At 37.1% G+C, this 14,576-nt stretch overlaps 1 protein-coding gene across 1 annotated transcript in view; it reads left to right on the top strand.

The window, feature by feature from the left end:
- The first annotated feature begins 3,843 nt into the window (after nucleotides 1-3,843).
- The window catches only part of LOC117425541 (carbohydrate sulfotransferase 8-like), an 83,051-nt gene continuing 72,318 nt past the window's right edge, over nucleotides 3,844-14,576 (top strand). The window contains exon 1 of the mRNA XM_034042526.3: nucleotides 3,844-3,962. Within this exon, the coding sequence (XP_033898417.3) occupies nucleotides 3,854-3,962 (109 nt within the window). The 5' untranslated portion in view covers nucleotides 3,844-3,853. The remainder of the gene's footprint in view (nucleotides 3,963-14,576) is intronic.

Below are 14,576 nucleotides of genomic sequence, written 5' to 3'. Positions count from 1 at the left end.
AATATGGATGTGTAAATGCTCAAGGCTGCCTGCCTACCTGCTGTATTAATTAAAGATACCATTTAACCTGCATAAAGTTCTGTGCTGTATATCGTATTATATCGTATTGTTATCAGAACTGGTCTCCAAGCAGATTAAATTTTACCTGTCTGCATAGCTAAAACTATGAAGTCCTGGAATTAGCCTAGTTGCCCAGTCCTGAAACTTCTCAAGTGCAATAATGTCCTTTATTTCTGTGACCAGAACAAAGTATTCCCAGTGGGGTCTAACTCTGATTTGTGGAATAACTACAGTACTCTAATGTTCATGCAGTACCCTCAAAATAAGTTCCACGTATCACGCTTGGTCAAGGGCATGTCGTAAGTCAGTAGTTGTACATTGAAAATACATTTACAGAACAGGCCCACTGTGAGCACTATGCCAGATGGATATGTGATTAAATGTGTTAACTGCCTGCAAGAAATTAACAACACCTAGAAGATCATGTTAGTCTGATGAATCAGCACAGCACGATAAGCAAAACCACCCACTTCTTGACTATATACTTTGAAGGCAATTGACTGAACGCCCATGTATGCAGCCATTATAGAGAGACAACTTTTTTGTTGTTCTTATAAGCACGAACAGAAATTGTAAAACACATGCCTAAAATATTTTTTCCAAACTCATCATTTTTCCTATAACTTCAGTGAACCTGCTTACAGCCCTTATGTATATGTGCAACTCTTAGGGGCCTAGTGCACTCAATTATGGTTTCCTAGTTGCTCACCTAGTAAAAGACAATGCTGTGTGAAATGCTGTGTGAAGTGCAGGGTGTCATTCAATCAGGAGCTAGCTAGTTTGAATCCTGGTTGCTGATCTTGGTTGGAGGCCTATAAGGAGCTATGCATGGGCCTTTATTCTCCCACTGGCTAGGGAGGGAAAATCGACTTGGGTCTGTTCACCTCAGAGAGTCAAAGGGACCTCTCCTGGTCAGGCGCCAGAGGAGGCAGGGCAAAGATCGATCAAGCTGATCTAAATTCTTCAAGGGTCAGTAGCTTGTCAACATCCACTGCTTAAGTTTGTCAGGTGAAATAAGGCAGGAAGATGATGTCTGTTGCTCTTCAGTCCTCCTGGGTTGGTAAGTAGGTTACTGTGGTGAGATGAAATTTGGAATTTCAAATTGAGGAGAAAACTGGGGAAAATACCTAATTGGCACTATGCATTTTAAAACAAATACTTGTTCGTTTATTTAAGGTCTCTTAAGCACATTTTGAGCCAAATAGTCACATGCCTGCCACTACTGGCATTTGAGTACACAGATTGAGCACTCAGTCAAATTACAAGATACTCTTTGTCAATGTCTGTTGTGTATATTAAAAGACATTGACAACACTGTTTTTAAACTTTTTCTTGATAGGGTGTTTTGATGTTTTCTATAAAAACTGTTATGCTAAAAGAAACCTGCTGTATATAAGGTGCATTATAAGCCCTGCATTCTTTCATTAAACAGGCATTTTTTTTCAGTAAATAGAGGTGCCGGGAATCACACAGGTAATCAAAACCATCCAGAGAAGATTTCAGCCAACACTTTATTGACGCTTGATTTAGTGGCAAAGGGTCAGCAATGTCAGTAACACGTTGCCCTCAGCTACGACTTGAAAATGTCTTTCTCGAGAACGGCAATATCAAACCAGCTGATCTTATTGCAGCCACAGTGTCACAGGACAGCGCTTGTTTGGCAGGCTGCTGACGAAAAGAAATTGAGTCCTCTAGGTGAACAAAAGAAGCAGGGATAAATTGCATCCTGAAGAAGGAAATAGACAGCCTTAATATGTGGTATACTTCAAACATCTGATGCCTAAGAGACTGTAATGATAATGCAGAATGCCAAGTGTAAACAACAGCAAGTGGGTGTTCTTCAGCTCCTGACACTCCTTTTTCAAATGAAAGTGCCTTGCAGATCTAAGTGCTGCAATTTCTGATATCGGAATACTGAACAGTACTGTTTGAATGCGCCATATCGCTCTGGGTCTCAATACTGCAGATCTTCAACTCTATAATAATCCTGCTGGTGTTTTCAAAAGGGTTTATTAAGCCTTCCTTTATATGAAGTAATGTTAATAAAAAAAATACTGTGCACATTTATAAAATGCACATTAACATTTGGTGTATTATTGCAAATAGTCAGTTGGTTAGTTCCCCACCTGTGTCTGTCTCATTTATTTTTTCTTATATAAAAACTGTTCTAATTGACTTTCTAGTTTTGTAATCCTTTTTTTCAATTTAAATCAAATAGGTAAATTAATTGCATCAGTTTTCAGGTTTAAAACTAGTTTTCAGAATCTTTGGTACCATTAGAGAGGTCATTTAACAGAAGCTTGATATGTCTGGAATGGTTTGAAGGTGACTTTACATTGCTGTCAACAGGAGCAAATCAGGACTGTAAAAAAGTGGCTTTAATTGTGAGGTGTTCTTTATACTGAGGTTTTACTGGCAATATATGACAATATGGAATATATGTATTTGTATTACTGTATTATAATATGCATCTAATGTATATAATCTTTTACAATTACTCATTTATGAAAAATACTCATAAATGAATACTGATCATTGCAAGCACTAATGTTTTTTTTGTGTCACATGCAAGAAAGGTTGACTGTGTGCTTTTCAGTGGGCCATAATACACAGCAGGCTTGATAAATATTTGAAGTTAACTGGCTTCCGTTGCTCTAAGTGAATCCTACATTTTTAATAGTGAGCATTTAAGCCCATCATCCAGTATCTTGTGGTTGGCCAAAACTACAATATTATCAACCAGGCTACGGAAGAAAATCAAAGCGGACCTTGAAGACGACAGATGTGACTGGCGTCTCTAAGGCATAGAAATTGAATACAGTAGTGAATTAATCAAAATTGTTACGAGAGATTGCCAAGAATATCTAGTCAGATGCGTACAGTTATGCAGGTTGATCTATAAAATTATGCTTTAAAAATATAATGACTATAAATTTGCTATTTGCTGTTGATTATTTTTTTTATGGGCTGCCATTTATTCTGAATGTGAAGCTGAATCAAATAGATTTGCCATAGTTTTTTTTTTTTTACTGCACTTAAAACATTTTGGATTAGTTTTATTACAGGTCGAAATAGAATGATTCATGAAAGCTTAATCTCCAGTCTGGCTGCAAGTAGATTGAAGCATTTCATAAATTGACCAATAGTAATTGGTTTTTCAAGAAAACCCAATGCAGAGGAAATTAACAGAGATCAATGACTGTTTTTTGTTTTAACAGTAATGAACCAAAACAGGTCCATCATTTCAGTTTAAAGTTTATTAGAGCTTTAAGATTAACACTGCAAATATAAAATAACCCAACTTTTTAGTTTTTATTTTTCCAAAAGTTTACAAAATTACATGCAAAAAGAATGTTCAACATTCTAGGTGTAAAATTATTGTACTCACAATATCCAAGATATTCAAAATAAAATAAAATAATTTATTTCTGGTTTAGTAATACTGGCAAATGTTTTTTATTACCCTTTTAGTTTAGTAAAATAATGCACGTTTTAATATTGGTAAAAAAAAAAAAACCCTGCTATTTGAGATGTTGCACTGCTGTGATATTTTATATAGTAGTACATGTTTAGAAGTGTTCGGTGGCTACCTCTTATCAAGTTGAGAGTGTATTCTCGCTGTGTCAAGAGGCGTGAGAGTTGTAATACAATTGTTTTTAACCTTACCTAGGTGGCAGGAACATGACAGCACGGCTGATCAGATGAGTATTTGAAGCGCACTCACAGAGTCATGGAGTCCAGCTGAAAGCTCTTTGTTGGTTTGCTGTAATCTGGGGAGACGTGGAGTGCCGTCATGAAGCTGACCTGCATGTTCTCCTTCACCCTGCTGTTCGGAGCCACCGGGCTCATCCTCTTCATTCACCTGCAAGACCTCTCTGAAATAGTGCAGCAGCAGATACCAGGTTAGTAGACCTCTCCTGGTGGTGGTCATCTTTTAGGTACAGTAGCTGCTGGGGCAGGACTAGAATTAAGCAATTGGTTAGTTTACTTACCTCCGATTCTCATTAGCAACATTACCACTGGTCTCCCCTTGCTTGTGTCGAAGAACATTTTGTTCTTGGATTGTAATTGATACTTCATTTGGGAATATGCAGGTATTTCAAAGGTAGGGCTATATAAGTAAAGGTGTCTGCTGGTTCACCGCGCACCAGCAACACCTGTGGTTGATAGGGCGCCTGCGGGTCTCCAGTGGAGCCATTCAGATCTGTGCTGTCCTCCAGCACTATAGGTCTGATAGCTTCACTGATGGCTTGGCAGGAACACGTTTCGGAGGACGTGTGTTTCAGCCTCGATTTCCTGAGTCGCCGGGGGGTTGCAGCGGTGAACCGGGATTAATAACAACACAATTGCCAATTCTAAATTGGGGACAAAACGACTGAATTATTAAAAAAAAAAAAAAAAAAAGATTCACTCAAATAGCTAAGCTAAAATGGAACTATTTCAGTGATTAGGTACCAGGAGAAGGTAAGCACAGTGCCAGAATATCTTTAGAAGGGAGACCAGTGATTTATATAGCCAGTAATAAAAAGGTGTATGAAAATAGATATTGTCACTCCTTTTAACACAAAATCTTTTATTTTATTTTGTTGTCCTTTTAAACATTTTTATATACATTTTTCAATATAATCCCTTGCAGTGACTGAAAGATTTCCAGTTGAATCTAATCTGTTTGAACAGTAATGTCCAGGTTATTGGCTATTGTCTGAGATGAAGTCTATTTGTCTAGTCTTGTGTTTCCATTAATAATTCAAAATAAATATGAGGGTTATCTTTGAGATTTTTGGGACAGATTCCCAGTAGTCACCCGAGGAACAAGGAGAGGCATGGATTGCTGCTTGGAAATTGTTCAGGTTTGGACTAATTTGAATTTATCCATGAGGTGGAGGTCCCCCGTCCAGGTACTGACCAGTCCAAACCTAGCTTAGTTTCTGAGAGCTGTGAAGATGAGGTTCTGAAGTAGTCTGACTGCAGAAGCCTTCCAAGAATCAGTGGTTCATTCTAGGTGACCCCACCCTGACCCACTCTACTGCTTGACACTGAATGACCTATGAAATATATATATATATATATATATATATATATATATATATATATATATATATATATATATATATATATATATATCCCTAACCTCAGGGGGACTGTGCCATTGTATGAAGCCAGTAAATTAAAATGAGCTTGCTGCTGATCAAATAGCTCACTTGTAAAGAAAACCAAAGGGTTGATTTGATTGACCTTTACCCTGCAGGGATAAGCCACAGCTGGATTATTTCAGACCATTTTCCAATTTCAGGGAATCCACCTGTATTATATTAGCAACTTATTGTTATAGGCATCCATGATAACCAAGGATAGGTGGAGGATGCAATCCAGGGTGATTCTCCAATGCCATAAAGTGTTGTGACTTGTCCAGGTATGATCAAATCAACCACTAAGGGACAGATATAATCCTTCAACAATAATTAACTATACAGAAAGACTAAGCCAACATAACAAGTCATATATCTCTGGCACTATTTGATTTACAGACTTTATCATTTTTGTATCAAACCACAAGCAAATACTGTCAGGTTAGATTGTGACTTCATCAGAATACACCCTGCTGGTAGTCTTATATTACCAATGATTGTCACAAGCCAATGTATCTATATAAACCAAAAACCGTCACAGTGACTGAACACACTTTGTAGTGACACAGGAATGCTTTGTTTTTTGTTCATGAAAAGGGGACTCAGAGTTGAGGTGAGAACTGCACGTGGTATATCAATAAGGATTAAAAAGTGGTTAAAGATTTGTTTTTAAAGTTTAATTCCAGACCTAAAAGTTTTTAAACAAGTCTATGCAAGAAAATCTGAAGTTTACATCGAGAGACTATTAAAAGAAAAAAACTTTTCTTTCCTTAAGAATTACGTCTGATGCCTAAAGGTCTCTTTGCTTTTTGACCAGTTGGGAGAGGTTCATTAATGAAATGGCATTGAATCCCATCCTGTTTAACACAGAGAGAAGCGTCTTGACCTTTATGAGTGGCACTCTGGTGATTGACAGAGATGCTAACCTCTTAAGTAAAGCTTGCATTATTTGCCTTCAATAAAGCACTTCTGACACTAGCTGTTTGTGTTGATTTGTAACCATTCATTTATTATTTCCAGCACCTCACATGGTGACCTAATTGTAATGCTGCTCTGAGAAAGCAATATCAAAGTAATTTTCCACAACATTAGGTGCAATTTCCTTCTGATCTTTCAAATGAAACGATCCCATCCCTTTGGCTTCTGTAAGCACACAAACCTTGATTACATTTATGTGTTGGGCAGTCATGCCATCCTAGGGTACATGCCCTGTGCACCGTATTTCCCCCATACCCCCTCGTAGTACTGCCCGCTTCGCTGTGCACGCTACTCTAAACTATGCAAGAAAAAGCTACAGCTATGGCCATATATATATATATATATATATATATATATATATATATATATATATATATATATATATATATATATATATATATATATATACAGTGCCTATAGAAAGTATACACACCCTTTCAAAATTGTCACCTTTAGTTGCCTTATAGCCTGGAATTAAAATGCATTAAAAATAGTTTTTTTTTTCATTTATCTACACATCCTACTTCACAATCTCCAAGTGAAAAAAAATATTCTAGAAATTTGTAGAAAATTAATTAAAAATAAAAACTCAAATAGCTTGGTTGGATAAGTGTCCACCCCCCTTGTAATAACAATCCTAAATTAGCTTAAGTGTAACCAATCGCCTTCAAAATCACACACCAAGTTAAGTGGCCTCCACCTGCGTTAAATTGTAGTGAATTACATGATTTCAGGATAAATTCAGCAGTTCCTGTGGGTTCTGCTGGGTAGTGCATTTCAAAGCAAAGACTCAACCATGAGCACCAAGGTGCTTTCAAAAGAACTCCGGGACAAAGTTGTTGAAAGGCATAGATCAGGGGATGTGTATAAAAAAATATCAAAGGCCTTGAATATCCCTTGGAGCACGGTCAAGGCGATTATTAAGAAGTGGAAGGTGTATGGCACCACCAAGACCCTGCCTAGATCAGGCCATCCCTCCAAACTGGATGACCGAGCAAGAAGGAGACTGATCAGAGAGGCTACTAAGAGACCAATGGCAACTTTGCAAGAGCTACAGGCTTTTATGGCCAAATCTGGTCAAAGTGTGGATGTGACAACAATATCCCATGCACTCCACAAATCTGGCCTGTATGGCAGTGTGGCAAGAAGGAAGCCATTACTCAAGAAAGCCCACCTTGAATCCCATTTGAAGTATGCAAAAAAACACTCAGGAGATTCTGTAGCCAAGTGGCAAAAAGTTTTGTGGTCTGACGAAACTAAAATGGAACTTTTTGGCCTAAATGCAAAGCGATATGTTTGGCGCAAACCCAATACAGTGCATCACCCAAAGAACACCATCCCTACTGTGAAGCATGGTGGTGGCAGCATCATGTTATGGGGATGTTTCTCATCGGCAGGGACTGGGGCACTTGTCAGGATAGAAGGGGAAATGAATGGAGCAAAGTACAGAGAAGTCCTTGAGGAAAACCTGTGGCCCTCTGCAAGAAAGCTGAAACTGGGACAGAAGTTCACCTTTCAGCATGACAACGAGCCAAAGCACACAGCCAAAGCTACACTGGAGTGGCTAAGGAACAAAAAGGTAAATGTCCTTGAGTGGCCCAGTCAGAGCCCTGACCTAAATCCAAAAATTTGTGGTATGACTTGAAAATTGCTGTCCATCAGCGCTCCCCAAGGAACTTGACAGAGCTTGAACAGTTTTGTAAAGAAGAGTGGTCAAATATTGCCAAATCTAGGTGTGCAAAGTTGGTAGAGACCTATCCCAACAGACTCACAGCTGTAATTGCTGCCAAAGGTGCTTCCAGGGGGGGTGGAGACTTATCCAATTATGATCTTTCAGTTTTATATTTTTAAAATAGAATTTTTTTCTCAATAAAACATTTTTTCCCCCTTAACAGTGTGGAGTATGGTGTGTAGATAAGTGGAAAAAAAATCCTCATTTAAATGCATGAAACTCTGAGGCACTGACACAACAAAATGTGAAAAAAGTTCAAGGGGATGTAGACTTTCTATAGGCACTGTGTGTATATATATATACTATGCCCACTTCAGCTGGGACTGCTGAAGTGGGCGTAGCTACCAGAAGAATTCCATACATTTTACTTGTCATGTACTTCCTCTTGCTGCATAGGTCTAAGACATGTGGTTTTGAAAGACTGTTATATAAAATGTATTTTAATTTTTAAACATGTGTATCTGGTGCTACAGTAAGATAAAGAAAGTTCACACTTTGCTTGCCTCCCTCTCAGTAAGTCTTACTGTTTCATTTTTGAATCTGCTGGTTGTCAATTGACAGAAAACAAGGTGTTGAAGGGACCACTTTCACTCTCTGGGTGAAATTGCCAAGGAAGTGCAACAGTGCTTGAAAGTGAGGCTTGTAAACAGTGATTTCATTAACCTAGTGTGGGACCTTATAGCCTGTTTTGATAATATAAATCAGTTTGCTAGAACATGTTTCCTTCAAAACTGCCCATTTGAGACCCTTGCTATTCCCATTGCTACAAAATGGAATAGCATACAAATATCCACGAAACTAAACACAATATTATTAAAAAAAAAAAAAAAACATCTACACAGACTAGAATAAAAAGGACTTGACTTCATCCAATAACCTTGTTTTACCTGCTATCAACCGTCTTGTCACAGGGTAAATTTACACTTTAGAGGAAAACACTCTACCTTTTAATATAAACCTAGGAGAAGCTTCATTAAAGGGCCAGTGATGAGACTAAACCCTATTACACCTCCAATGCTGACTTCCAGTATCTATCTAAATTCGAATTTCCGAAACAGCCCTAGCCTGGCAAATGTTAAAGTTTCACTTTCACTGAAAACAAATTAGGCTTGGCTATCGATCTGGTTAGTAATGTAAAAATAAACAATGGAGACGGAACCCAACACTAGATCCTGAGCACTGTCTTTGAGACATTGATCAGACTCTGTAGATTTTAGTCCTAGGCAATCTGGCGTTTATTCAATATGACTAGTTTCTGGTTGTCAGTGTCGTCATTCCCTGATCTGTCCTGCTCTGGCAGCTGTCTTGGAAACGGAGCCTTCGCCATGGGATAATCAATTAATCAACTGGGGATTGCTTATCCGGGCCTTCTAGTGAACAGCAACCTGAAAATACTTGTCAGACACCATGAGCTGTACTGTTTTAAAATTGGCTTCCATGTGCCGTTGACACTGAAACAAATTAGAGTGGACCTTATGCTTTTAATTTTCTGTAGTGTACGCAGTTTATGCATTATTGCAGACCAACCTTGGAAAGTCAGTCAAATTGTGTGCGTCTGTATCCCAGGTCTAAAATGAAGAAACTATAGAAAACCTATCAAACGGTGCTGCTTTGATGCATAAAGCACCTGTGTTTTTTAGTAAATGTTGAGAATTCCTGTTTAATAAGAAAAGGATTTTGTTTTATGACAGTAAATGACAGAGGCAGAATAACTTAGTGTCTTAAAGAGGAACTTATTATGGTTCTGAAATATCAGTTGGGGTTAAAATGTGACTCTATGTACACTAGGACAGTTCAGGCATTTCAGCTTTCATCGCAGTGCATTCTGGTATGTTTTACCTGTTTCGGTTACCTTTCTCAGCAGGACTGCACCTCCCACAATGCATTGGGGTGTGAGTTGAAAAGCTGAACTGTCCTAGTGTACATGGAGTCATATGGTAACCCTAATCACAGTTTTCCTAACTAATGTATTCTTTGACTTATTTAGAAATTTGTTTTTTAAACTAATTTAAAATAGTACTTATTTAACCTACGTGTGTCAAACTATTTCCCATAGATTGATGGTCAGCTCCCTAGAAAAAAAACAAAAAAAACACTAGCCAGTCAATGGAGTGTTGCTTACCCAATGACATTTCAGCTAGTAGCAACTGTGGGGTAACCACTGAAGAAGCAGAAAAGCCTCTATTTCTGTATACATCTTCAAGAAAGAGCAACAAATAAACAAGATGGCTTTGCAGGGGTAAAAAAATGTATCAAATGTATGTGATTATTTCTGCATTATCCATATTTATATGATACCCACCATAATATCAATTTCAATTGGTACTAAGTCATTTATATCACTTTTAATTGGAACTTAAATACTGTAGTTTAATGATGCATAAATTATAAATCAGGGCCATGAAGGCTGGCTGAAAAATAGCTTTAAGATAATGTTGGTTGAAAGTATGTACTGTATCTCTGTATTACATTAATACATTAATTATAGGATTATGTTGCAGTGGTTGACATCTGTATACAGAATAGGAATTGAAAAATCCATAACTGTGATTAGTTGATTGCTTTAAAATGATTTATAATTTAATAACTAGGCCGTATGCCCAGTTGAATCCAAATTAGTGACAGCATGTCTATCATTTATAATATACACCAGTGGACTCTGCTTTGAGGGAGCCTCACGACTATAATATATTAATCAATACCCTGATGGAAAAGGACACACTGTGATATCACTTAAACTAATAATATACTGCCATTTTTTTAATTTAATTACAAAATGAACTTGGGTGGGGGTTGGGGAAGTGGGGAAAGACTTTTGCAATTATGAAGATAGCTACTTGTGTAATAATTCATATTAGGACTAAAAGATACCTAAGAGGGATACTCTGCAAGGCGGCAATTAAAATGAAATGATATAATAGAACATGTATTAAAAGGATTAACTTCAATCAGTCTGATTCATATTTTCCTTTAGTTAATCTGTTCTCATTTATTGCCATTTTACTAATGGAAATGTAATGAAAAGGCATGATTTATGATTAAAGCATTGGCTTAAAATTGAAGCTCCATCTGACCTCTCCTGATTTTTTTATTGAACTTGGCTGTGATTCTGCATGGAGCCTTACCAAATTATCTTCAATGGCAGTCAGTGGCAATATACACTATTTACGGCAAATGTACTGTAGGTAGCTAAAAATGGATACAGTCTTCAGTGACTGTTAAATGCTTGTGACGCATATCTGATTATTTCATTTTAGCCCGTTACAACCCTTGTCCATTTTTCAGGGAACACAAAAAAACTACAATATCAAAAACACATATCTGAAAGGACTGTTTTAAAAGAAGCAGGCTTCCATTTAGATGTGCTGTATTGGTTTTTCAACAGAAGTATTTTAATTCAGAACGATTTCTATATTTAAAATATCACTTGCCAAAAGAGACGACACGTGGACTGTAATACAGTACATACTTTTAAATCTGGTACGTATTGTAGCAGCATGTAAAATTCTCCGTTAATGACCCAAAATGAAATAAAAATGTCACCCATGCACAGAACTGCGTACAACGTAAAAGGTAATGCAATTTAAAAAAAACAACAGTTCCCAGAATTAAAACAGTATACAAAGTCAGTATTCAAAATTGCAGAATTGCTCGATAAGGCCCTAATGTCACAGTTCACTTGCAAATGGAAATGTACAAAAACAACTAAAGATCACAGATTTTTAAAAAATACATCACAGTATATAAAAGTGTTTAATGATTAACTGTTACATTACCGTAGCTTGTCTCTTCGCTCTGTTTTGGCTGCATTTTCATCAGGTGAAACTGGAGGAAGCGCTGTGTAACTACACAATAAAAGCAGACTGATTTGGCAAGAAAAAAATAAAAAAAAACATCGGGTTGTGACGGATATTCAAATAAATTGTAACACTGAAGAGATGGGCTTTGTATCAGAAAACTGGTGACGGAGTCGGAAATCCTTTGTGATGGGTAATTCATTTCTTACATATATATAATGGGGATCGATTTTATTCTTAATACAAGGGCAGTAAAACACGACTGACATGCATCTGGGTAACAGATATCAGAGTGCTGACTGTAACACAAAAATATTGTTTAACCAAACATGGATGGGTTTTTTTTTCACAACATTGTAGGATATCACAACATTGTAGGATATTCTGCCCATCCCAACAAAAGAAGCAGAAGAGTTTGTCTTCCTTAAATAAATCAGTAATTCTCTGGTATTTATTTTGCTCAGGGATTCCAATGCTAATCCCAACACATTTAAATGTGTGGTTTGTGACTGGTGTTTGAGAGATGAACTATGTGGGCTGCTAGCGGTGGCTGTATAAGAGGCACCAAGCCACACAGGATTAGGCCATGGGAAGACGGGCAGCTCAATTTTGAGCCGCTTTTGAAAATACGATTTAAACCCTTCTGTCATTCAAAGTGATAACAAGCTGTCCGTTGCTAAATGAAACCCACTGGCTCCATCAACAATCATTAGACTCCAATATTTTTTTGAAAATATGTGGCTGTGATGGAAGCAAAAAAACAATGTGGAGAGACTGAGGTTTTGGTGCCCAGTTACTGTTTCTGCACAGGGAGCCAGTATGTGCTGGAACTGAAAATATTGCTTCTGTTCAAACAGTCCTTTATAATCCAGTATATTCTTTCATTTTTAATAAGCTATATGTAATAAAATGTATATTGAGCCACCAGGCAACCCACCAAATTTTGTCTAGTGTTATAGAACTCCCTGCAGTTTTTTACAGGAAACGGCTACTGTACCTTCTATCTTTGCTGTGTTGTCTGTATCACAGATATATATATATATATATATATATATATATATATATATATATATATATATATATATATATATATATATTAACACAATCCTGATTTCATTTTAACATTTTTATTCACACATCATGAGTCATAAATTAGTTGAAAATATATTCTCAATTTTAATTTGGGAGCGATCGCCAGGAGAAAAAAACTCTTCTTATGAGTATCATAGTGGGATCAAGATACACTGTGACGCTCTTAAAAATTAGGCGATGCATTTTCAGCTCTGTTAAAAAAATAAATGACCACTGTGATGTGGACAACACAGGATACAGCAGAGGTAAAGTAATGTGTTTCTTGTAAGTACTGCAGTGAGTTCTGTAACCCTCTAGGTACAGTACTGTAGTGTATGTATGATGCTTTACAGGACACAGTTTATTATTAAACCACTTTTACTGTATGACCAGATGTAATGATTTTATGCAAGGTAACACAGCAATGTATGTGTGGGAAATGGTTTTAGATTACCGGGTTTAGAATTCAATATCTCAATAAGGAATGTGGTCAAATGAGAAAGGACTGTACTTAGAAATATTGAATGTAGGCAATCTTTCAAGTAAACTCACAGGAAATGTGTCTTTATTAGATTTTTTTTTTCTTTCTGGCAGACAGCTGAAACTGAAAAAAATGTTTCTCCTGTATTTGTGGCATTTCGTATGCTGGGTCACAGCACAGGGCCCAATAAAAACAGATTTATTTATTATTTTTTAGCTTAAATGGTGGCAACCAATTCCACCATTGTTTGATTTATTCATTTCAGTCTGTGATAGATTATTAATAGTATTTGTGAGAAATATATTCATGGTCAAACTGCAGCTAGAGCAGGCACACATCTTTATTTTGAAAGCATACATCTCTTGTCCTGATAAGCTGTCAAAGCAGGCAGGGAAACTAGTCTACTGTTCATAGACCCACTGTTCATGTAGCTACAGTGACAGAAGCAAGATGGAAATCGAAATGAATCTCCCCGCAAAATCAGACACATTCCTGCATTGGCTTTCCAAATTGGTCACCCTCGTGTAAATTTTTTTCTCATCCTCCACCCTCTCTTTGCCTCTCTCTCCTGAAGTGTAATTACGATATACACCATACACACTACCGACAAGCCAAAAGAATGTGAGTGACCCATAATGCCTAGCTCCCATTGTACTGTTCGAATGGAGCTAGGTGTCTGTTACTTGCAACAATATGTCACACACATCTGACTGGTTTTCTTCAAACAGTAGAAGGCAAGCCTGTGAGACTGTTTTGATAGACATGTTTGTCACCTACCATCTTTCCCCTTGTCAAATAGATACTTCTGCTTCACACAACTCTTACACAGCTTATATGCTGTAGGCCCAGTGGATCAAGTAACCACACACATTGATGTAGAAATTGTATGCAAATCAAAAGTTAATTCTAACCTAACTGTCTAATAGAGAATGGCATGTGATTTCAACCACAGTGTCCATCATTACCTTACAAGAGGCCATGTTGGCGAGGACTTCAATTTCCCTGTATTGGCGGTTGGAAAAAAAAATAATTAAAATCTGCAACTATAATAAGATATAATAAGAAACTACTAAGTGTCAGAAGACAGGTAGAGAAGGTTGCTGAAGAAGGTACTGTATAGAAGAACAGCTAAAATGTTTAAAAGCTACTGCACCTTCCAAGTGAATGTATTTGCTTTTAATTTTAACTACACAAGTTTAATAAGTGTGCCTAACTGATGTGACATGTCTCCACTGAAACATGTTGGTTTACAGCCCCTTAATGAAAAATGCAGAACAGTAAACAGGTCTAAGAAGCATAACTCTACTTAAAACTGCAAAACTAGTACA

The sequence above is a fragment of the Acipenser ruthenus genome, chromosome 20 (assembly GCF_902713425.1).
Source record: "Acipenser ruthenus chromosome 20, fAciRut3.2 maternal haplotype, whole genome shotgun sequence".
Classification (NCBI taxonomy): Eukaryota; Metazoa; Chordata; class Actinopteri; order Acipenseriformes; family Acipenseridae; genus Acipenser; species Acipenser ruthenus.
Note: the sequence above shows the minus strand (reverse complement) of the source record. Positions and strands in the feature narration are given on the sequence as shown.